This window comes from Hippocampus bargibanti, linkage group LG02 (assembly GCF_051943395.1).
Source record: "Hippocampus bargibanti isolate YZ-2025 linkage group LG02, ASM5194339v1, whole genome shotgun sequence".
Taxonomy (NCBI): Eukaryota; Metazoa; Chordata; class Actinopteri; order Syngnathiformes; family Syngnathidae; genus Hippocampus; species Hippocampus bargibanti.
In genome coordinates this window covers 2,495,985-2,522,215 of record NC_142735.1, presented here as the reverse complement: position 1 = coordinate 2,522,215, position 26,231 = coordinate 2,495,985, and the positions used below count along the sequence as shown (strand labels likewise).

The following is a 26,231-nucleotide window of genomic DNA, read 5'->3' as shown; positions in this document are numbered from 1 at the left end:
TCATCCTCTGTTCCCCATTTTCTGAGACATTCTCTGAGTACATCATCCATTGGAGCCTTCCGTTTGACGTATTCATGGAACTTGGATGTTTCATCATGGACAGTGGCTCTCATACTCACTCTAGACCAGTGGTTCTTAACCTGGGTTCGATCGAACCCTAGGGGTTCGGTGAGTCGGTCTCAGGGGTTCGGTGAATCCTCCGCTACAGAGGTCCACCCCTCAGTCTAGTCTGCATTTAGTAGGCACAGTCATTGGAAGAAGGGTTCGGTGAATGAGCAAATGAAACTGGTGGGGTTCGGTGCCTCCAACAAGATTAACAACCAGTGCTCTAGAGAGTCTATGAGTGAATACTGGTTTACTGGTTATATAAAATCACATGATTGATTTAATGCGTACACCAAGGATGACGATCAACCCATTCAGTTGATACCCTTTTATTTGCTTGTATCCATACTTACAATCCCATTACATACACAGCATCACCATCAATGCAACACACCACGACATGAGACAAAATGTTTTCCTTTGGCAGACAGAACCAGGCAGTACTTTCTTCATCCGACCACACCATCTTTTGTGGTATTGCATAATTATGATAAGAGTGAAATGACATGCAGTGCCTTACTACAAGTTTGTGTTACCAGTGGAGCATTGTAAACTCAAAGCACCATCCTTAAGTGAGAAAAGGGACAAGAGCGAATCGATAATGTTGCCCCTGAGGTTGCTTTGTTGCTTCAAATCGCATCCGGCAGGATGAAGGGAGTTTTGTGATGGGAGCTCTCCAACAGAAGGAATCTGATTTACACGTGTGCTTCTTATAAACGGTGGTACACTTTACAAATCGATGACTCAGACTGCCTTTGTACTTACTGTGTGCGACCCTGCAGAATCTTGCAAAAATAGTACTCGGGCTGAACTGTGCTTGTAATGTACTGTTTCCATTGGGACCCTGTCTAGAGGTCGACAGATACGTTATAAAGTCAACAGGGGAGAGAACTGTTTCAGCACAGATCACAGTTGTGTGCTTGTGTATGTTCAGTGGGGATGCACAATATCGTGGAGCAATTATAAGACTGAATACAGAACATTTAGAAATTTCAAGCTCATCTTTTGGTGGTCCTAGTCAATGTTAATAGTGCACTGTGTCATTGAGGGTGCTCACTATAACCTCTTTTTTACATCCATCCTCAGAGACGGTATTTTCTCAAAAGCTCCGATTGCCACATGTACTTCCGCTCCGGAAAGTGATCGGGAATCCTAATGCGTCTGAAGTCCTGAATGCATTTCTCCAGCTCCTGCTCGGGTGTCATCTTTTCCTTGTTGGCTTTCCTCTTGGCAGCCTCACGGACTCCGAAAGTCCGGCCGCGCAACATGTCCGTCTTACGTCGCATCTCTGCCTGTTGCATCATGTGGGCGGGGCCTTTGTGAATGGGTCGGTCCAAGGACTGGATGTTGGGGCGTCGACTCACTGGTGCACGGATAACGGTCCCCTGAGGGGAGCTGGCCTCCGACTGGGTCTCGGAACAGGAAGTCGAAAGCTCATTAAAGGAAGTGCCGCTTTCTCCCTCCCGCTCACTTTTGTGGCTCTTGCAGCAGCAGTCGCAGTGCGAGGACGACCACCGTGAGGGTCCACCTGTATAACACACATATTTGGGTTGACTAGTTAACAGAGGTGAAAACTGACCACTGTGAATTATACTTTCGACTAGGATGGCCTGCTCTGGTGTCCCAAAGGGCCAGTCTTGAGTACACTTTTATTTATAAGGCAATATTGGGACTTATATCTACATATAATTGTGCCTTAATTTCGAAATGAAAATGAATTCATGAAAAAAAAATACTGAATCCTATTCTCGAAGAATATTTGTTCCTCCCCAAAATGGTTCCAAAAACACAAATTGGATTGTTGTATTAAGTCCATCCTGTCTACTTGATATCTAATTTAAAACAGATTCTTATCTCACAGACAGTGTCAGTGTGACACTCTGACGAAGGCGGAAGTAGACGCTGAAACATGTCAGGTATTTGAACACCGACAATACACTGTCTGTAAAATAAGAATCTGTTTTAAATTACAAATTGGATTGGATGAGCCTTTATTAGTCTCGCAGTGGAGAAATTTACATTTCACAGCAGCAAAGTTATGAAAGGAAAGGAAATAAAGAAGTAGAAAAACAAAATACAGGAGCTGCTAGAAAGGCAGCCACTCTCGCGGCGCCATTTTGACGTCTTTAACAAATATGACAACATAAAGAAACACACAGTCATTCAATCTTAATCACTTTCTGCATCGTTGTTGCATGAAGCAGTTGTACATTAAAGAGTCCTTTTGACCAGTGGATTAGGGACGTCATGGTGGAAGGTCGACGACAAGACAAATGTTGAAAGCAAACACAAAGCTGTAGCATCCATTGACAAAAACAGATTGTCTCACATCTCCTATGCCACGTAAATCCGCTTCAATTCCAAGCCGCGACAGTTCCACATAGGCATCGGCGCTCTGCATTTGATCGCCATTCCCCTCATACAGAGTTAATGTGAGAAGAAACTGCAAAGGGATATCTTGTTTCGGATAATGGGAGCCCCCCAACAGGAAGAACCTGATTTACATGTGTGCTTCTCATACACGGTGGTACACTTTACCAATCAATGCCTCAAACTGCCTTGAACTTACTGTGTGCAACCCTGCAGAATCTCGCAAAAAATATTGCTCGCACAAAACGACTTTCTAGGGTCTCTGTCAGTCATGAACTCTTCGAATGTTTATCCGTTTTCGTCTATGGCCTGGCATGGGGATAGAGTCCCACTTCCCATAATCACCCGGTGATTGATTGGCAAGCGGTTCAGGTGTAGGAGGGCCTAAATCAGCTGGGATCAGCTACCAGTCATTGGTGTCATAAATTCATGCTGTTTTTTTATTATTTTGGGAGTTGTGTGGGTCATGAGTTATTATATTAATCTCTGAAAGTTAGTGGCATACTCGCCTGACTTGTGCGCGGGCAGCATTGATCGGTTGTCTCGGGAAAGTCCGGAAGCACGATGCAGGCTTCTGATTGGCTGCCGTGCCGAGTATGGAAATTGCCAAACGGTTCGACATCCCGAAATTTCCAAACCAAACGAAGATTTCGAAATTGGAATAATTTATCCCGATTTCAAAATCTTCATTCAAACGTTTGCTTTATAGAAGAAAGCAAACGTTTGATTTGAAAATTATGATTATTGTTATTATTTTATTTTATTTTTTTTTTTCAAAAAAGTTGTCGGCCACCCGGGCGGAGACGTTTTGTAAGTTGTACGCCCGACATGAAAGTTGCACGCCCCGGGCGTTCGGGCATTCGTTATTTCAGACACTGCTAATCCAATCCAAAATGGATGCAAAAATGAGTTTATCTGTGTATGTCAGTGTTACTGCAGTGGATGATGTACAGTATTGCACTGTAGGAAGACAAGATTCTGAATCAGAACTAATATTTGTCTGGTCCATTTCTGTGACATGCAGCATTACACCAAGTGCTATGTCGAGAGCCAGATATCATTATCTCCCATTGCTGTTTACTCCTCTCAAAGCCCTGTGCTGTACTCAGCATTGTTCTACTTATTTTACTTTCTTCAGTCAATGTGAGGCGGGGGTGTATACCACAAGACAATAATGGGGGTATACATTTCATCTTCATAAATCTCAACTTTCTTCCTCCAACAGATCCTCCCACGTTGTCAATTACACAGAGGAATAACGGTTCTATTACTGCCTTGTGAAGATACTGTCTCTGTTTTGAAAAACAGGTCTCCCTTTTTGATGCACTCGGAGATAATAAAGCACAGTTGTAGCGGCGCAACATCCGTTTATGAGAGATGGAATCATACACACAACCCTAAACACCCCTTAATGGTCTTTTTCCAAATTGTTATGTCCTTGGTTGCTATGATATCACACAAGGAGCAATATCTTGTCCATTAGCTCCTTGTGAACAGAGTTCAAGTGGGGGATTTTAACCTCTCTGCTCTCACCGTAATAATGACTTTATCCTAGACACAATGATTGTATTGAGATGATCGTGAGAGAGTCACTAACAGCTTTTTAATGGCTTAATCCATGAGTAAGGAGGCCAATCAACTCGCCAATTTCCCCGCCTGTAGAAAATGAATCGAGCTGAATACAACAGACGAGCAGCACTCCGCAAATGGATGCAGGCGCTTGAGTGACCAGGATTTGGAAGAGGAGGGCGGCGTTCTGAGTATTGCTTCTAAATGGGTGGATGCTGGAGTCTAGAGGGGGCAACCCATTAAGGCAACACGGCAACTCCCAATAATAGCTGCATGCAATTTCCAAGCCATGTAGCGCAATGAACTATACGACTTGAAATCACCTGGAGTTCAATTTGTGTCTATTTGGCACATGTTACAATGTTGTATTTTTGATTCTTGAGGTAACTTGAGCCTGAAGTTGACACACTTCTTATAAAATTCCTTATCTCCTTCAAAGTAATGGAGTTCAGTTTAGAGGTGGAAAAACAGGTTAGGGTTAGAGTCGGGGTTAGGGTTCAGATTAGGGTTAGAACGGTGGTTCTTAACCTGGGTTCAATCGGACCCTAGGGGTTTGGTGAGTCGGTCTCAGGGGTTTGGTGGATCCTCCGCCACAGAGGTCAACCCCTCAGTCTAGTCTGCAGTTAGTAGGCACAGTCATTGGAAGAAGGTGAATGAGCATATGAAACTGGTGGGGTTTGGTGCCTCCAACACTGGCCATCCACTGGTGGAAAGACGCTTTGATCCTCTCCTCTTTCATCTAGAACTGCTTCATGTCATCACAAAGAGGGTACAGCAAGTCCTGAAGAATGAATGTCTCTCTGTGTCTTTGTTTTGTCATATTGTCTCTATGCTGTCATATTATTTGTTATTTAGTTTTTTTTTTTTTTGTTCTTTTGACTTCAAGACGGCGCCCCGAGAGTAGCTGCCTTTCCAGCAGCTCATGTATTTTGTTTTTCTACTTTCATTCCTTTCACCACTTTGCTGCTGTGAAATGTAAATTTCTACACTGTGAGACTAATAAAGGCAAATCCAATCCAATCCAATCCAAGATTAATACCCACTGGGTTAGGGTTAGGGTTAGGGTTAAGGTTAGGGTTAGGGTTAGGGTCAGGGTTATGGTTTGGGTCATGAGAGAAGTCATTCAAGAGAAGTCATTCAAGCGTGATAACAGGATGCAGAGTCACGTCATACTTGTGGGTATGTTTAAACATCACCCTCTGGAATCTTTTCAGGGAAGCCATCGATCGCTTCCTTTGCTCTGTCAGATTCATAAAGCCTCTCTTAAGAGATCCTGTTACCGCCACATTAAGAGACAGCATCTGGTGTACAGACAAGACTCTGCTTCTCCATTTCTCAACCGTGTTAAGCTAAATTCCATCTTTTATGAGTGTAGGAAAAGTTGTCCTGATTGGGAGGAGGAGAGTCAGAGGTCTCATTTTATGGAAATTCACCATCTTAGATGCTCATTAAAATGACACTTTTTAGCTGGTAAATTATCGTAAATGGCGGAAGAAGTAGGACATGACGTGGACTGAAGGCAAAGGGCTCCGACAAACGCAAATGTCACTGGGCTTTTTTGCTTATCTCTAAATTAACACACTTCTCGCAGATGATCTGTCACTGGGAAAGCAGTACTGGGGCTTTTTCTAAAAGGTTAAGCACAAAAATATCCTGTTCTGTGTCCGCTTCTGCTAAATATTTCCTCTTAAGTCCTAAAAAACGAGAATTGCACATCGCTGTTTGAACCGCTGAGAAAAACAACGACATATGTCACAAGATGGGAGCTCAGTTCAGTGAACTTGAAAAGATGAAAGATCTACTTTTTTATTGCAATATATTCCAAAAGACAGAGTAGCCTAACCAGAAGGTTTTCAGAGAAAAAGAATATCCACCAGAAGTTCTGGACTAAAATAAGAAATTGGGAATTGCAGATGACCTCAAGCGAGGCACTGAACCTCCATGACTTATCATGTCGTCCTTTTTGGACTTGTTTGTTCCTTTTTCACTTGTTTTAACCATCAAAGAACTTTAGAATGAGCTTGGCTGCACTGTTTGTGCAAGTGAGCATTTCTGCCAACTAATGTGTGTAACGTGAAGCCCCGGGGGTTGAATAAACCATTCCTCATCTCCTTGATTAAAGTATTTTTGCAATGGGAGGAATGCGATTTGAGGTGACGTTCATATCCAGTGAGAATGGTTGCACTGTATAAGACAAAATGATGCCTATTACCAGTGATTGTTATAGTTTTATTTGTACTTTTTACTTTACTACGATTGACCTGCAGCATTGGCAGCTGTCATATATTCACTTTTAAAAAATTAAGAGAGCAAGTGCTGTACAGAACATACATCCGGATTCGGATCATCTTAAATCATGTGAAAACTGGCCGGCATGCAAACTCGAAAGAAATCTGCCTTTAAAGAAAAGAACATTTGATTCTTGCAGTCAGTGTAACTCAAAAATATTGTCTTTCCAACAAAGCAAACAACCAATATAAGCAAGATGTTATTGTATTACATATCATATCACCCACAAGCAAGGTGTCATCTAAGAAAATGTACAAATGGGTCAATGTACACAAGGGCACACTCATATTACAAGCTTAAAAAGCCTTTTTTTCAACTTGGGAAAAATTCATAAATATTTGTTTCATTGTCCTTTTCAGCTCTTTTAATTTCAACAGAAAATCCCCCAAATCTTCCAGCCCTATTTCCCTCAAGAGCGTCAACTTTCTAAATTCCTTTTGATCTGTTCATATAACGTCACAACCATGGCTCAGCAGAATGCATGTTAATCACACACACAATTCCAAAGATAGATATAAATAATAACTATTTAATAGGTTCAACATTTACGACTGTGAGCAGTGTTTGAAATAACGTCTGCCCGGAGGCCCGGGTCATACAACTTTTACGTCCGGCGTACAACTTTCAAAACGTCTTTCAAAACGTCTCAGCCCGGGTGGTCGACAACTTCAAGAAAAAAAAAACAGTTTTTTTTTTTTTTTTCAAATCAAACGTTTTTTTATATATAAATAAAGCAAAAGCTGCAAGAAAATTGCTACAAGACAGGTGAACTCCTCTTTCTAAGCGCCTTTCAAAACTTTCAAGTACACTTTACAGTCACGGTATCGTCCGTAGCACAAAGCAAATTACCAAACAAACGTTCTTTTGGCTATTTGCATACTCGGCACGGCAGCCAATCAGAAGCCTGTTTCGTGCTTCGGACTATACCGTGACTGGAAAGTGTACTTAAGAGTTTTGAAAGGCGCTTAGAAAGAGGAGTCCACATGGCTTTTAGCAGACAACGCAACGCAAACATTGAATTGTGCACCATGACGACAAACGACAACTGGAGGAAAATCTTCAGCAAGGGATATTTACCATAAATTAAGCAAGGGAGCATTTGTGGTAGGTACTTCCTTAATTAAAAAAAATCCTTTATACTTACCAACAATGTTCTTATTGTGTTTCAAGTTGTGAAAAATGGGGGCAGGCAACTTTATGGCAGGGCAGGCAACTTTTCAGAGTTGTCTGCCGTGGTGTCCGCTAACCTTTTGTCATGAGTTTCAGACACTGCTGTTAGTCCTCATTTCGTATGTGGCCAGATTGAGGAAGGAAAATCTCAATATGGTCTAGATCAGGGGTGCTCACACTTTTTCAGCATGGGAGCTACTTTTGAAATGACCAAGTCAAAATGATCTACCCATTATATTTAAACTCAACTTTATTTGTATATGGTCAGTTCAAGACAATGTCACCTTGTAATGCCATCTACCAATAGTACCTTGCAGATCAACTGGTAGACCGCGATTGATGTATTGAGCACACGTGCTCTCGATGAAACAATACCTTTAGCGTGTTCCATCAATGCACATTGACAGTTCTAGTCATTACTTGAAATAAATGTCTTCAAGGCAACTTCATTTGACAGGTAAATTGTAAAGCTGTCAGTTGTCTTTGCTCATGTCCACCAAAATACATTTTAGTCTAGCAAGCTTGGGCCTGGGAGTAGTCTAGTTTACATGCTTGTTAGCTTACAAATTAGGTCAGTGTGCCCTTTCACCTTACACACTCTGTCTGGGAACCAATTAAGTTCGTAAGCCAAGGTATCACTGTATTTAGAAATGTATTTCAGTGAGAGCCACACACACAAGCACTATTTTCTGGTGTGTAAGGCGCACGCAAAAGCCTTAATTTTCTTCAAAAGATGACCCTGCGCCTGATATCGGAAGTAATATTGACAGGTCTCGCAACGACTGTCAGCAGCCACGACTCCATTTCACCCCACCGTAGAAGAAGTATTGCGTAACGCCTCATGATGTGTTGTGCCTTATATTTGGAAACTTATACATATTTATATATCATATTTGGAACACTTTTTAAATTCACTGAAGGTGTGCCTTATAGTCCGGTGTGCCTTATACGTATATGGAAAACGTTTGAAAATACACCATCCTTGGGGGTACGCCTTGTACTCCGGTGCACCTTATACACCAGAAAATACAGTACCTAACCGTTAATTGCAAACATCACTTGCTACTTTGTGAACTAAATCTAAATTCCATGTCTTTTTAACTGATTTGTTCTTCCGGTGATTGTTTCTGACAAGTGCACCATCCTCCTTCAAAATGAACGTGGCTGCTGCTGTCAAATAGATGAACCAGGCAGGCTGAAAGGTCTCTCCAAATTATATCGTGAAACCCTTGGATATTATGGATTTGTAAGATGGGTGGCGGCACCATGGTCGAGTGGTGAGCACGTCAATCTCATAGCGCAGAGGTTGTGGGTTCCTGTGTGAAGTTTGCATGTTCTCCCTAGCCCGGAGTGGGTTTTCTCCAGGTACTCCAGTTTCCTTCCACATTCTAAAAACACGCATGGCAGGCTGATTAAAAACTAAATTGTACCTAGATGTGAGTGTGAGCATGGATGGTTGTTCATCTCTGTATGCCCTGCGATTGGCTGGTAACTGATTCACGGTGTCGCCCATCAACTGTCAAAGAGATGACCATCTTCACTATAATCGTGTACAAATTTACTAGGGGCCAGGGTGGGTTCGGAGGTGGCTGGTGAGGCCAATCCGAGCCCAGAAAGTCCTTGGACAGTGAGGGCAGGACAGCAGAGCTGAGGCCTGAGCTGGAGGCTTGGTGCAACGGGCCTTGCGTGCTGCTTGCTTGGTCTGTGAACGCTGTTGCTCATACGCTGCCTGTGTGAATTGATCCACGCCAGGCGGTCCGATTCTGTGAGAGTGTCTCCCATGAGTTGTGGTCCAATCCAAAGTCTTTCATGGATGCTTTGAGTGTGTCCTTGAAACGTTTCTTTTGACCACCCTGCGAGCGCACTCCAGTCTGTAGTTCTCCATAACGAAGGCGCTTGGGTAGTCGATCATTTTACATCCTGCTGACGTGGCCAGCCCAGCGAAGTTGAGACCTCCGGCGCATGATGAAGACGCTGGACATTGCTGTTCGTTCGAGAATCTCTGTGCCCGGCACCTATGGACTGCTGGGATAGGGTCCAGTATGCCCTGCAACCCATGGGAGGATAACGTGGTACAGAACATGAATAGGTGGATGGATGGATAGATATTTTTGTTTTTTCCTGCACAATCTCTGCTGGAAAGCGGAGACTGTGGGGCATGATACCGCAGCATCCAGAGTAGCAGAATTTAACCATCGCAAAAGAATCAGAATTATCTTTATTAGCCATGTATGTAGAACACACATAGAATTTGACTTTGGTAGAACACGCTGCATGGATCGGTAGCGCCTGTTTGAGGAGAGTAGTTGTAAAAGGTGGTGGGCAGGATGCGGAGGGTCCAGTAGGATTTCCCGCACTCTTGTCTTTGTTCTTGCAGTGTGCAAGTCCTTGAAAGTGGGTAGGGCGGTGCCAATGATTTTTTTTTTCCGCCGTCCTAACTGTCCGATGAAGTTGTCCGACGATGTTTTTCCATTTTTGTGGCAGCCCCAAACCAAACCATGATGGAAGAACACAGGATTGATTTAATGACCGCCATGTAGAACTCTCTGAGAATCTCCTGTGGCAGGCCATGCTTGTTCAGCAGCCTCAGGAAGTACATATTTTTTTGGGCCTTTCTCAGGATGGAGTTGGTGTTGACCTCCCACTTTATGTCTTGGGAGACTGTGATTCCCAGGAACTTGAAGGAAACAAATGGAAATGAAAAATACTAGGCAGAACGTAACGGAGGCTGCCACTCGTGCCTGCGCTATCAGTAGTTAGAAGCAGTCATTGCTAATTTCCATGGCAGACGTGACACTGCAGGACAGTGTATGATTGATTCTCCATCTCACAGAAGGTGTGAATGTGTGTTTGTTTCTGTGTCCTGCAGCTGACTGCAGACCAAACCTCGAGTATGCCTTGTGTTCATAGTCAGCTGGGACCAGCTCCAACTGACCCATGACCCTAAACAGGATAAGTGGTCGAAAAATAGATGGCTGAATGCATAGATGGCGAGTGAGCTAGATTTCTACGCTAAAACTGACCCAAATCCGATATACTGTACTCATTCATCACAGTTATATGACATACATACACAGACAAGGCTGCGTGTGTTGTCTTAGCAACGGCCTTAGGCAATAGATGAGGTTGAAAAACTTCTGTTGATTTGGATTAACGAAAAGCCGCTAGCAGGGGACAGCGTGTGAGGGTATTATCGCCGAGAAAGCACAGCAACTTCACTCGGATATCATCAAGAGGCAACTACATCAACGACCATCAAAAAGGTAAATAAAACGACTTTATTATAGAGTACAGTTTATTTCTTTAATTACAATACAATAGCACATAAATTATCCGTAAAATAAGGTATATTTTGTGTAGTTTTAATGCTTATTTAGTAGAAAAGTATGTTTTGTGGGGACCTGGAAACGGATTATTCTCATTTTTAATGGTTTCCTATGGGAAATTAATGTTTGGAAGACACACTATTTGCCTTACACACACTTTCTGGGAACCAATTAAGTTCGTAAGCTGAGGTATCACTGTACTATGTTAAAGAGATTTTCAGAGGTAAACAGAATGCCTCGCCAAGTCATGAAGTTCAAGTCAAAGTCAAGTCGAGTCTTTCAGAAGATTTTGCTAAGCTTTGTCGCAAATCATACAATTAGCATTAAATCAACTGGATTGCATGTCATGTGACTCGAGTCCATCACCTCTGGAGGAAAGTAATCCATTGCCAGGCTGTAATGCATGCGGTGATTGGGCCAAGCCTGTTTGGAGACAGAATGGATTGGTGACGCCTAGGACAGATGGATGGTGCTAGCCACCAATAAGTCATCCGCTACTGATTGAGCACTTGCGAGGAGAAATGGTCGTGTGCCCCTGCCATTTTGCACTACATCACTTCAAGTAGATGTGCCATCTCACCTTGGCGGAATATGGGGAGCTTTGATCGGAAATGTGCAGACTCAACTAGAAAACATACACACATGGATCAATCATAAGAAAGTGATCATTTGCATTGCATAGCATTATGCATCACACGACTCATCATTTTTCACTCATATCCGACCCTGAATTTTAAGATTTCCTTTTAGAGGCCAAAATTATTAATACATTTAAAGGAAAACCAACACCATTTTTTTGTTTCCTAACTGACATCAGAAAAACGTTTTATAGCTTCTAAAATACCCAAAACACACAGGCTGATATTTTTAGTCGAACGAACGAATATTTTTAGTCAAACGTGGTGTGGTTCGTTTGCTGAAAACTAGATTATATACCAAGATTATATTCTCGCAAATTTCATGTTTGTAAGGCGAAAATATCCTAAAAGCGTTCGTAAACCGAGGTATCACTGTATATCCGTACTTTTCACAATTTACAAGACTTGTTTAAAATATATACAGCGATTTCTCGGTTTACGAACCCCTTAGTTTATGAACTTTTGGATTTACGAACGGTAAATTGATGAAAATTTTACCTTGGCATACAAACTATTTTTCGGGATACACACGGAGCTGCCACAATGAGTGATGTGGCGTTCGCGAACGAGCCCGTTCTCCTGACAAGAAAATGGCGACCGACTGCCGACTGTTTCGGTCCTCTATTCCCCGCCCCCAGTCGTCAGCTAAAGGCACGTGATTGGTCAAGAACGCAACAGTGGGGGGGGGGGGCTGGGGCGCGGGGTTACAGAGAGAGAGAGAGAGAGTGAAGCCGTTCTCCAAAAATAAAATGGCTGCCGACTTTTTTTTGCCCTCTATTCCCCACCCCCAGTCTTCGGTTAAGGCAACGTAATTGGTCAAGAACGAGGCAGTGAGAGGAGGTGATTTAAACATTAAAGAGACAGGCAGACGACAGTGAGAGAGTTTCAACTTTGATAGTTCAAAGGCAGAGTGTAGACTGCAAGGTTAAAATATCCCACCAATCAGGCTCCATAAACAACCCGCACAAGCCATCATTACACTTGATACAAAAAGCTATCAACCCAGCTAAACAGAACACAATTGATGAGGAATTAGATAAAATTATCGCAGAGAAAGCACCAACAAGGGATCATTCCTCAAGATGGTGAAAGGTTACGTTCCTGTATAGTGCCACTTAGCAGTTTGTTTGTTTTTTTTGACGATACTAGTGCAGCGTGTTCTACCGGAAACAAATTCCTTGTGTGTTCTACATACTTGGCAATAAAGATGATTCTGATTCTGATTCTGATTCTCATCAAGTGTTTAATGGTCAGGAAACCGGGCACTCCATTCCATCAAGCCATCAATGACCATCACAAAGGTAAATAAAATGACTTTATTATACCTTACAGTTTATTTCTTTCATTATAATACCATAGCACATTTATTATACATAAAATAAGGTATATTTAGTGTAGTTTTAAGCCTTAGAAAATTAGAAAGTAGACATTATGTTCTATGGGGAACGGATTATTCTCATTTTAATGGTTTCCTAAGGGAAATTCATGTTTGGGATACACACTCTGTCTGGGAACCAATTAAGTTAAGTAAGCCAAGGTATCACTGTACTTTCTAAAATCAATCAATTTGGCAGACTTTTCCCTAAATTATTTTCAGTGGTTTGTCAATACACTTTACGACTAAGTATTGCAATCCATGCAATTTTCAATTGGGAGTTCCCGTTTGAGGTCAATGGCTGTCCCACATTTAGAATCAGATTTCAGCAGCAGAAAATGGATGCTGAGCGCTGCGCTGCAATATAAATATGACAACTGTGTCCTGACAAGGTCGCTGTGTCCTCTCGCACCTCACACAGGGTGTTGTCTATCCCAGTCCACCACCAACAAGATTTTTGTCTCTCCCAAGGCTCGATGAATTTAGCTTTTCTGTACTTACTTTAGCCAGTATTTTTGCTCCCAGATCCCTCTGCCTTTTTTCTGCCTCGCTTATCTCTCCCCTTTGGTCAGGCATCATGCAACTTTTACTTCCTCATCACTTCTGCTCATCTGCTCCAGCCTACATCTGCTCGCCTTCTTTTTCCCTTCAAGCCCAAGCCTTTAAATTCTCTCCCCAATATATATATATATATATATATATATATATATATATATATATATATATATATATATATATATATATATATATATATAGTTAACATCCGACTTATGACCGAGTTCCTTTCCAACCAAACGCTCGTAAGTCAAAATGGTTGTAAGTCGAAATCCATTCAAAATATTGAATAGAGACTCGGAGGCTAAATGACTGACAAACTCCTCCTCTTAAAATGTTAAAAATAGGGTATGGAGGTCGTAAGTATGGGTGGTCGTAAGTTGAGAAGATCGTGAGTCGGATGTGACCTATACATACACACACACAAATATATATATATATATATATAGTTAACATCCGACTTATGACCGAGTTCCTTTCCAACCAAACGCTCGTAAGTCAAAATGGTTGTAAGTCGAAATCCATTCAAAATATTGAATAGAGACTCGGAGGCTAAATGACTGACAAACTCCTCCTCTTAAAATGTTAAAAATAGGGTATGGAGGTCGTAAGTATGGGTGGTCGTAAGTTGAGAAGATCGTGAGTCGGATGTGACCTATACATACACACACACAAATATATAATATATATACATATATATATATATATATATATATATACATTAAAGTCTCGTTATATCGATATCGGATATATCGATAGTCCCGGTTATATCGATACTATTTCTATGCACGCACGGGGAAAATTACATGCAAACAGGGTCGGATATATCGATAGTCCCGGTTATATCGATATTTTTCGGACTCCCTTGAATATCGATATAACGAGATATATATATATATATATATATATATATATATATATATATATATATATATATATATATATATATATATATATATATATATATATATATATATATACAGTAAAGTCTCGTTATATCGATATTCAAGGGAGTCCGAAAAATATCGATATAACCAGGACTATCGATATATCCGATATCGATATAACGAGACTTTAATGTGTATATATATATATATATATATATATATATATATATATATATATATATATATATATATATATATATATATGTGTGTGTATGTATAGGTCACATCCGATTCACGATCTTCTATATATATATATATATATATATATATATATATATGGCCAGCAAATTTTCGTTCGCTGACGAAGCTTCTTGGATGAGGAGCGAAACGTCCGACACCTTCAAAGAAGTACAGATGACGACTGAAGAAATCGACTTTTCATCGATGGACCACTCCTGTACGACTGAGAGCTTACACAGTCACTCACTCTCTGTTGTGAACTTCAGCATTTTCAGATGTAGTCTCCAGTAACGACATGACTCACGCTTCCCCAGCATTTCCAACCTGAACATGCCAACGGGAAGCATTCAGAATAATGAATAAAGTGATTTTTAATTGGCCATATGGTCAGACGCTTCTCTGCAAATAGGCCACATTTGAAACTCAATCTGTTTTTTTTGCTGATGAAGAACTCCATGATCTGATATGAAAAGAAAATGTCACACAGAGAGTCACATTTTATTATATTTTGTCTTTTCTGCTGCCTACTCGTACTATATAATTTATAGGCAGTCAGGCGCAGTAATGAAGCACTAAGCACGCGGTGCATGTACTTGAAGTGCAGCAGGATTGTGACTCAACCCCTCCCTCATTAGGTCAGAGTTAACTGCTCAGCCCGTTTGCAAACCCATTGCAAACCAAAACACAATTGAAACAGTTCCTCAGACGTGTATTTTTAGCAAAGCAAATCAGACTGTATTATATATGATATATTGTATTATATATTGCTGTTGTTTAAGCGCTATTTAAATCAATATGTATTGCATTGTATTGTATTGTATTGTATTGTATTGTTGTATTGTATTACATTGCATTGCATTGCATTGCATTGCATTGCATTGTATTGCATTGTATTGCATTGTATTGTATTGTATTGTATTGTATTGTATTGTCTATCAAAGAAATGAAGTATTAAAAGACAATGTGAAGACATACACTGGTTTTTATCAAGAGTAATTTCTGTGTATGGAAAGAAGTCAAGCCCTAACTACTGTAGTGTGTGCCTTTAAGGGGTGGGGCCAAGTGAGTGAATTCTTATTCAATAATTCCAAATTATCTTTCAGCTTCCTTTCATTACTTTTCCCCTATTGCGTTGCTTCCAGATGTGTGTTTTTGTGTTGAAGCATTTAACCAATCACATTTGAGCCATCATTTCTTACCAGGGTCAGAAGTCTACCCGGAGCCTTCACAATAAATTAATCGGGCCCGTTCACATCAAATGTGTCAATCAAACTGTTGATTTAACCAATCAGATTTCGAGTTGGCAACCCGAAAGAGTTTTTGCAAACTATGATTGGCTAGTCACATAATTTGCTAGTCACTATCCAATCATTGTTTGTGAAGACTGCTCTGATCACTAGCCGCTAGTCATAAGCGCATACTGGCCAGAGCTAGCACATTATATTGGTAGCGAGCTACATAAACAAATACAGTATATTGTGCTGATTTAATAGCAGTTTTGGCAACCGACAATAGCTGAAGGAGGAGAAGAAATGAATTTGGTTGGAGATTTAATTTTCAAGATGGACTTTTCAAGAAAAAATGGATATCATTAAGAAAGGTCGGTCAGTTATGTCCTTGCTAATGGTACCTTCTAGTGGACTTGTAGTAAATCACACCCTACTTTTTTTCAGTTCGGATTGATTCAGACATAGCACTACTGAAGGCCTAGCGATAAAATCCACGGCCCGCCACCAACGATAATAAATGTGTAGGCCACAATCATTGGAAATATAGTCACAGTCACAAATATTTAATTACAGTGATACCTCGGTTTACGAAACCCTTGGCTTACGAACTTTTCGGTTTACGAACGTTAAATTTATGACAATTTTACCTTGGCATACGAACATTGGCTTGGCATACGAACTCTATTCCCATCTGTACACTTCATGCAAAAAGCTTTCAACCCAGCGAAACACCTACAAGGGATCATTCCTCAAGATGGTGAAAGAAGAAGGTTACGTTCCTCATCAAGTGTTTAATGTTAAGTTGTGCTGGTAACCCGAATGGACAGAGGTGGCTGTGCCAGACCTCATGCTCGTGTATGCGGAAGACTACTATCGTAAGTAGCGGATGTTAATAGTCATCGATTAGCTAGATAGCTAACTTGATCTATTTGAGTTATTCCCGGTTGAACGAGGTCACCGTTGTTGGCCACCTAGCTAGCTATCTATTTGCCATCTATTAGCTGTCTAACTAGCTATTGAGCTAGCTATCTATTAGTCATCTATTAGCTGGCTAGCTAGCTAATAGCTAGTTCATAGATAGTTGGCTTGATAGCTGGCTTTCTATCTATTTCAGTTATTCCGGGTTGAGTGAAGGCTGGCGCGTGTGGCTGCCGCTGCTCACACACAGAGAAACACTTATCCTGTGACTGTAAAGTGACCTTGAGAGTTTTGAAAGGCGCTTAGAAATGAAATGTATGATGATGATGAATGCTGATGAAACCGGCCACTCCATTCCATTAAGCCATCAACGACCATCACAAAGGTAAATAAAACGACTTTATTATATAGTACAGTTTATTTCTTTAATTATAATACCATAGAACATTTATTATACATAAAATAAGATATATTTTGTGTAGTTTTAAGGCTTAGCAAATTAGAAAGTAGAAAATTATGGTTTTATGGGGAACTAGGAACGGATTATTCTCATTTTAATGGTTTCCTATGGGAAATTATTTTTTGGGATACACACTTTTCGCCTTACACACTCTGTCTGGGAACCAATTAAGTTCGTAAGCCAAGGTATCACTGTACTGTCAAATAAAAACACATTTGAACATTTCATCCACTGTTTTTTTTTCCTGGGCTTGGGACACTGGCTGGGAATCATGGAAGGCAATGGCATGGAAGGCAATGGCATGGAAGGCAATGGCATGGAAGGCAATGGCATGCACCACTATACACCACAAATGCAATACAATTGGTTGGCCAGTGTCCCGGAACAGATTGTGTTCGACTTTCGAGATTGTGACCTGCATTTATGCTCCATTGTTCTCGTGTGATATTGTCTGCATTGTGTTGTGTAATCTCTGTCGGTGCAGCCAATGCCATTATTTCAGACGCTTTTTGGGGTCAGTGATTTCTTTTTTTCCCCCAAATAGCTAGGTTAAAATGAAGAAGCCACAAAAAAAAATCAACAAACTTGGGTTGTTTCTGCACAAAACAATTCCTGTACCTCTCACTTCAATGTAGTCCCTTGACACCAAGATGACATCAAAACTTAATTGGTTCCCAGACAGAGTGTGTAAGGGGAAAAGTGTGTATCCCAAAAAAAATATTTCCCATAGGAAACCATTAAAATGAGAATAATCCGTTCCAAGGTCCCCATAAAACATAATTTTCTACTTTCTAATTTTCTAAGCCTTAAAACTACACAAAATATACCTTATTTTATGTATAATAAATGTGCTATGGTATTACAGTAAAGTCTCGTTATATCGATATCGGATATATCGATAGTCCCGGTTATATCGATACTATTTCTATGCACGCACTGAGAAAATTACATGCAAACAGGGTCGGATATATCGATAGTCCTGGTTATATCGATATTTTTTCGGACTCCCTTGAATATCGATATAACGAGACTTTACTGTATATGTAAAGAAATAAACTGTACTGTATAATAAAGTCGTTTTATTTACCTTTGTGATCGTCAATGGCTTGATGGAATGGACTGGCTGGTTTCATCAGCATTAAACACTTGATGAGGAACTTAGACTTCTTCTTTCTTTCTAATTTTACCTTGTTCCTCATCAATTGTGTTCTGTTTAGCTTGATAGCTTTTTGAAGAATTTTGGAATGGGAATTTTAACCTTGCAGTCTACACTTTGCCTTTGAACTATCAAAGTTGAAACAACTCTAACTTTCACTGTTTTCTATCGCTTTTGTCACTCTCTCTCGCTGTCGTCTGCCTATCTCTTTTTTACGTTCAAAACCACCTCACCTCACTGCTGCGTTCTTGACCAATCATGTGGCTTTAACCGAAGACTGGGGCGGGGAATAGAGGACAAAAAAAAATGTCGGCTGCCATTTTATTTTTTGGAGAATGGCTTCACTCTCTCTCTCTGTCTGTAACTCCCACCCCCTCACTGCTGCGTTCTTAACCAATCACGTGGCTTTAACCAACGACTTGGGGCGGGGAATTGAGGACAGAAACAAGCCGGCTGCCATTCTCTTGTTAGGAGCACAGGCTCGTTTGTGAACGACACATCACTCATTGTGGCAGCTTTGTGTGTATCCTGCCAAATAGTTTTGTATGCTGAGGTAAAATTGTCATAAATTTAACGTTCGTAAAACGAAAAGTTCGTAAGCCGAGGGGTTCGTAAACCGATGTATCTCTGTACCATATTTTCCGATGTATATGGCGCACCAGACTACAGTGATACCTCAGTTTTCGACCACAATCCGTTCCAGTAACCTGTTTGAAAACGGATTTGTTCGAAAACCAAAACAGCACTTTCCAGTATAATCAATATAAAAAAAATTAATCCATTCCAAGTCTAGAAAACAACCCTTTAAAAGCACTTTTTAACTATTTTACAGCATAAACTGGATGAACATGTAATAATAGAGCAGGTCATTTGGAAAATACAAAAAAAATGGTAATACGTATGTTGTATTTTCACCAATTTTAACAGCAACATTAACATTCAGTCTGATTTGCCGAGATCTCAACTTGACACGTCTGCTTCTTGGTAAAAAGCTTTATTCAACTATACTAATGCGTCGGTCACAATGAGGAAGGCACAACATGCGGATGTGACGTATGAGGACGTGACGTATAAGGAAGTGACGTATAAGGAAGCGGAGTGACGCATTCAGGAGCGCTTAATTTGGTTGACAACCAAATTTCGGTTGTATACCGGGGCATAAATATATATATATATATATATATATATATATATATATATATTATATATATATATATATATATATATATATATATATATATATATATATATATATATATATATATTTTTTGGTTGAAAACCGAATTGGACAACAACTGACGCGTTCAAAAAACAAAGTTTGACTGTATTTTGGTCAATCAGTATCCAAAAATATGGGTCAAATTGCCCCATATACTGTAATGGTTTTGGTCCCGTTTTGACCAAAATTAGGATATTTGTGACACAACTGTTAACGTATCTTGGTTTATTGTTTGTGTGTGTGTGTGTGTGTGTGTGTGTGTGTGTGTGTGTGTGTGTGTGTGTGTGTGTGTGTGTGTGTGTGTGTGTGTGCGTGCGTGCGTGCGTGCGTGTGTGTGTGTGTGTGTGTGTGTGTGTGTGTGTGTGTGTGTGTGTGTGTGTGTGTGTGTGTGTGTTTGTATGACTAGTCTTGTGAGGACCACTAACATTTTATACCATACGTTTGAGGACAATTTTAACAAGTGAGGACCTTTTGGCCGGTCTTCACAAGTTTTTGATTCTAAAGGCTTCTAGAGGGTCTATATATGCATCTATTAAAGTTCCAGAAAGGTCCTCACAAATTCACCCAAAATGATTTTTTTGTGTGTGTATTTTCATTTCACTTGTATACACACACTTTTTACTCACTGTGTGTGTTTATGTATGTGGTGTGTGTGTGGTTAATGAGAGGAAAAAGTTCATACCACAAAAAGTACAATTATATTTTAACCAAATTCACTACAGGGGTGAGGACTTTGAATGTAACGATTCAGAAACCACACTCCTGCTGTTATTTCAGTTTCAAGTCCACTTTTTATTTCTTTGTTTTTAAAGAAGTTGAAGTGGGAAATGGTGTCATTTAGTGTTCAAATGTAACACAAGTTCTTCTCTAAACTTATCAGCAACGGTGGTCCTCACTCCTTATCTGGAGTTATCCGGACCTCACAAAACCATTGAAACAGGAATGCGTGTGTGTGTGTGTGCGTGTTTGTTTATACAATCTGTACTCACGGTAGAAGACGTACTGCGCGTAATTAGACCAGAGTCTGTTGTCCACGTAATGACAGACAGACGAGGCGGTCAGGGAGGTGTTGCAAGCCACGATGTGAAAGCCGCTCTCTGACAGCATGTCAAACGCCCTCTCCGGATGCTTGAACTTGAGGTAAAACCTGCAGGTATAGCGATCCGGGGGTCGGTCGGCATCTCTGTTCTCGTTGAGCGCGTCTCCAAAGACCTCCTTGGCCAAAGCGATCCTGCTGCTGATGAAGATCCTCGGTAACTTTCTACTCTTGGGGTCCGGGTCGCTTTCTTTGGTCCCCGTCGCCCCTCTCAGAGCCACTGTGATGTAGCCGTACCTTCTATCTAAAGAGTAAGAGGGGTAAAATCTGTGGTCACTACCCATGGACGCGTCGTCCAAATCGCTGTAGTCGTCCGGGAGTAGTTTGGACTCCTCAGACGATAAAAGTTTGGCTAAATCTGGAAGCTGGAAGTATTCCGCCTCCCGTTTTAACCTTCCCCTCTCGGGGAAGTGGTCCGGGAGGACGACTTGCTTGTCCCGCAGGTAATCCAATACGTACCGAAACAAAAAGCCATCTCGGTCAATGAAGTAACGTCCTCGAAAGTCACGGGACAGGTCATTGGAAGAGCCCTTCTTGTTGGAGAACAGCTTCCCAAGTAGAGAATTCGGGAAGGCAGTCAGTGTGGCGTGGCGGGTGTAGTAAACCTGCCCACCCACGTTCAGCTCGATGACATCCGACGGAGGGCTTTGCGTCGAGCCGAGCACTTTGTCTGGTTTGCAGCTTTCGCTCATGTCCCTCTCTCCTCTTAATTTTGCCTTGGAATGCGAGTAGATCGATGGCGTCAAGTTCAGGGCGCGCGATGCGGATGCAGTCACTAACCAAAGTCTCGGTCATCACAATCCAAGGCGTGTCCCCTGTTTAAATCTGGTGAGTCCGTGCGTAAATTTGCGCATCCTTTTCCACCCTACGCAATCGATCATCATAAGATCGTCGTTTTACACGCATCCATCGGGAAGCCTGGCGAGGTCATCATTTTCACTCTGTAAATCCCTATTTTAAAGTGTCTTTTTTTATTGGCGGTCCAGGTTCAGTGCGTAAAAGTCTCTGCTCCACTCTACTTGGATGCTGGCAACTCTCCGGAGAAGTGGACGGTGCAAGCGAGACTCCGGTGCGCAACCACATCCCTCCAAAGTGCTGAATGAGGACGGTTTAAGATCGCGTTGAGCGAGCTGTGAACGAGATTGTGTGTGTGTGTGTGAGAGAGAGAGAGAGAGAGAGAGAGAGAGAGAGAGAGAGAGAGAGAGAGAGAGAGAGAGAGAGAGAGAGAGAGAGAGAGAGAGAGAGAGAGAGAGAGAGAGAGAGGAGAGAGAGAGAGAGAGAGAGAGAGAGAGAGAGAGAGAGAGAGAGAGAGAGAGAGAGAGAGAGGGAGACAGAGAGAGAGGAGAAGAGAAGAGAGAGAGAGAGAGGAGGGAGACTCTCTTTGTCGGAGAGAATGTGAGAGAGTGAGAGAGAGACAAAGAGGGAGACAGAGAGAGAAAGAGAGAGAATGTGAGAGAGTGAGAGAGAGACAAAGAGGGAGACAGAGATCTCTCTGTCGAAGAGAGAGACGATCGAAGAAAGAGAGACAGGCAGAGGGAGAGAGAATGAGAGAAAGAGCAAGAGAGAGAGAGAGAGAGAGAGAGACATAGGGGGGGGGGGCTTGCTGGAGAGGGGCGTCCAATACAATGTTTTACATCATCTTAAAGACAAATTACATTTGCATAGCAAAAGACCGAATGTATGTGGGTCAAAAACAACCAAATAAATGAATGAATAAATAAATCGGTTAATGCAGTTTTATCCAGCCTTGCACATTTTAATCCTGTTATAGGCTGTCCCATATTTACATGCGAGGTCATAACCAGAGAGAGGCGATGGGACGGGGGTGGGTGCTCATCATCATTGACAGTTAAGTGGGACCTAGAAAAACGTTTTAAAGCATCTAAAATACCCAAAACACGCAGTCTGATATTTTTAGTCAAATGCAAAACACCAATAAAAATAACTTAAAGTGTCCAAAATCTGCAAAAAAAAATTGAGCTGCGAATTGGGCTTTTTCAGAAAGTCCCGCCCCCTTATTCGTGACATCACGCGAAGACACCTTGCATTGCTGGAGAATCAAAACAATGGCTTCAGATTCGGAGAAGATGCTTTCTTGTTACACATCCAGTTATGAATATGATTCAAATAGTTCTGAAGAGGAAAGCATACATGTTTGCAATCGATTAAAGAAGGTCTTCTGGGTCATTTTGAGGGATCAAGACTGATGTGTAGCATCACAGAAAATGCACAAAATGGCGCCAAAGCTCCGTTGGAAATTGGTTGATTTTTCACCTTGGAATTTTTGTCAGCGAATATCTAATTGTTGTCTCGGTGTAACACACAACGATTCACCATTGCGTTATTTATGTGTTTTCCTTCTAATTTCGCCATCAACACAAAGTTTTCAGACCAAACAAAGTACCACAAAATGCATTGAGGTGATGCAAGGTACGTACTTTCTCGCTCAGGGGCGTTCCTTCAGTGACGTAGGGTGAGGACTCGTCACCAACTCAAAAACAAGACTTCCGGAATATTCAGTGTGAGTCTTAAAACGTAAAATATAGCTATATGCGGTGGAATCTTTGTAAAATACAGTGATACCTTTGCTTCCAAACTTAATTGGTTCCCAGACAGAGTGTGTAAGGAGAAAAGTGTGTATCTCAAAAAAACATTTCCCATAGGAAACCATTAAAATGGGAATAATCCGTTCCCGGGTTTCCATAAAATATACTTATCAACTAAATAAGCCTTAAAACTACACACAACATACCTTATTCTATGTATAATACATGTGCTATTGTATTATAATGAAAGAAATACACTGCATTGTATCATTTATTTACATTTGTGATGGTCATTTATGGCTTGATGGAATGGCGTTGGAGGTCGAAGGTCAAAGGGAATTGCATGAGGACTGTAATTAAAGAAATAAACTGTGCTGTAAAATAAAGTTTTATTTACCTTTTTGATGGTCGTTGATGGCTTATGGAAGGAGAGTCACCTTCCATAAGGACTGTTGGTAACTTAACCTCTGGTGCTGTTCGGTCGTGTGTTTCCGCCGAAGATCACTCCGCCAGCCGTGGTGGGTGTGTATTATGAAAATAGTGCTTATTATAAGGTTTAATTTTCAGAAATTTGACGTTTGTAAGACGAAAAGTTTGTAAGTTGAGGTGTTTGTAAATTGAGGTCTCACTGTACGCTGAGTAGAAGTGATTTGAAGCGATTTTACAAATTATGGACACAACTTGTCCGGAGACGTCGGTTGTCCTTTAACTTTGATGTATATGCCACGATGAAAATGAAAGAGACAGCCTGGCTTTAAACATTGCAGCAACATTCAAACACAGGCATCAAAATCTCACACTACAGAAAAATACATGCTCGTGCAGTTCCAAATCTTGACTGTTTGAATACCACTCAGTGCCCCCCGTGGCTGCTTAGCAACCCTTTTTTTTCCAACACCAGTGTACTTGGAATTAACGGGGCAAAGCGTGACCGCTGCCTCCTCAAAGCAGGAGTCAAGGGTGCTCTGCTATCATCAGCACTGTGGCAATAAAAGCCTCAGCTTTACAACAATGTGACTCCAAACACGCAGCAAGCACAAGGAGCAGAAAACAATCAGTTACTTTCCATTCTGGGAGTTTTATGTGCAGAATTGTTCACATACACTTGGAAAAATATAATTTTCAACCTGCTGAACTTTAAAGACCAGTTATAGTTTTTTTAGTCACAGCCTAGACTGGGATTTGATAGAGTCTGTTTTGCAGGGACCCTATTTACAAGACTATCTATCTAGACCAGGGGTGTCAAAGTCATTTTTTTTGCCGCGGGCCACATTGTAGTTATGGTTTCCTCTCGAGGGCCGTTATGAATTTGGGGAAGCCATTAGAATGTTTAAATCCCTTCAAATATTACATATAGAGCACACAGCAAATTAATGAATAACTCGTTTTCAAATCTGAAGTCAAGAATAATGACTTTTATTGTGGTTGACATCCAAAAATATGAAATTTTGGCTCAGATTTTAGCAATCATCATGGAATTTAACAAGTTTGATTTGCTTTCGCGGGCCGAAAAAAATGATGTGGCGGGCCGGATTTGGATTGGATTGGATTGGATTTGCCTTTATTAGTCTCGCAGTGGAGAAATTTACATTTCACAGCAGCAAAGTTATGAAAGAAATGAAAGTAGAAAAGCAAAACACAGGAGCTGCTGGAAAGGCAGCCACTCTCGCGGCGCCGTCTTGAAGTCAAAAGAACAAAAAAAAAAAAAAAACTAAACTAAAACCCACTTGTTTAAAATTGCTTTCAATGTATCATTTTACTTATGGTTTTATTGTTATGTGCTTTGTTTTATTGTTTTTATTGTAAAGTGTCCTTGGGTGTTTTGAAAGGCGCTTGAAATAAAATGTATTATTATTATTAACAAATAACATGACAAGACAAAGACACAGAGAGACATTCATTCTTAAGCACTTCCTGTACCCTCTTTGTTACATAAAGCAGTTCCAGATGAAAGAGGAGAGGATCAAAGCGTCTCTTCGCCAGTGGATCAGGGTGGAATGTGCACATTGACTACAAGCTAAATGTTCAAAGCAAACACGCAGCATCCATTGACGAAATGAGATTATCTCACATCTCCTGTCCCCCATAAATCAGCTTCAATTCCATCCCGCGACAGTTTCATATACGCATCGGCGCTCTGCGCTGACGCTCCTTTCTTCTTATCGCGGGGTCCTCAAGCCATGTATGATCAGCCGCAGACTGTCCAACAGCACCGACCTTCCACTGAACAAAGCGAGGCTGTGTTGGCTTTGTTGTGAAATGTGTATGTTGATAGCATTACGGCAAATTCTATGAGAGGAATCCCCAAGCAATAACATGGCCACGCATTCCGTTCCGAAAACCTGCCATCAAAATCCAGAATTCTATACTGTATACGCTTACAAATGAAACATATTATTATATGGATCTTAAAGGACAACTGATATCTCCGGACAAGTTGTGTCCATAATTTGTAAAATGGCTTCAAATAACTTCTACTGAGTGTATTTTACAAAGATTCCACCGCATATAGCTATATTTTACGTTTTAAGACTTGCGCTTAATATTCCGGAAGTCTTGTTTTTAAGTTGGTGACAAGTCCTCACCCTACGTCACTGAAGGAACGCCCCTGACCGAAAAAAGGACACATTGTAGCAGTCCTTCCATCACGTCAATGCATTTTGCTGTACTTGTTTAGTCTGAAAACTTCGTGTTGCACCAAAAAGAGGCAGAAGAGGGCAACAAAGCTCCGTGTAAGGAATTAATCAGCCTGTAATTCCTTACAAGGAGCTCTGTCGCCATTTTCTGCCTCTTTTTTGGTGCTACACCCCCCCCCCCCCCATGGCCTCAAAATGGCACGGAATAAATTCTTTAATCGATTGCAAACATGTATACTTTCCTCTTCAGAACTATTGAATCATATTCATAACTGGATGAGTAACAAGAAAGCATATTCTCTGAATCTGAAGCCATTGTTTTGATTCTCCAGCCAGGCAAGACGTCTTGGGGGGACACCACGAACAAGGGGGCGGGACCTTCTGAAACGGGCCACTTTCGGGTTCTTTTTTTTTGGCAGATTTTGGACACTTTAAGTCATTTTTATT

General features: G+C 41.1%; 1 protein-coding gene and 1 long non-coding RNA gene across 2 annotated transcripts in view; one reads left to right on the top strand and one right to left on the bottom strand.

Annotated features, from left to right (window-relative positions):
- LOC148901130 (uncharacterized) overlaps positions 1–21,749 on the top strand; it is a 43,790-nt gene extending 22,041 nt beyond the window's left edge. Inside the window, exon 3 of the long non-coding RNA XR_016118263.1 lies at positions 21,335–21,749. This is a non-coding gene — a long non-coding RNA (uncharacterized LOC148901130). The remainder of the gene's footprint in view (positions 1–21,334) is intronic.
- LOC148901131 (BTB/POZ domain-containing protein KCTD16-like) lies at positions 419–21,342 on the bottom strand. The gene is made up of 2 exons (XM_089020421.1): positions 20,496–21,342; positions 419–1,633 (listed from the first exon to the last, which is right to left on the bottom strand). The coding sequence occupies exons 1-2, from the start codon at positions 21,292–21,294 to the stop codon at positions 1,188–1,190; spliced, it is 1,245 nt and encodes a 414-aa protein (XP_088876547.1). The 5' UTR covers positions 21,295–21,342; the 3' UTR covers positions 419–1,187.
- Positions 21,750–26,231: the final 4,482 nt, after the last annotated feature.

Coding starts and splice junctions, on each gene's coding strand:
- LOC148901131 (XM_089020421.1), bottom strand. CDS start 21,294: ATGAGCGAAAGCTGCAAACCAGACAAAGTGCTCGGCTCGACGCAAAGC. Junction 1,634..20,495: donor CGCGCAGTACGTCTTCTACC/GTGAGTACAGAT, acceptor TGTGTTATACAG/GTGGACCCTCACGGTGGTCG.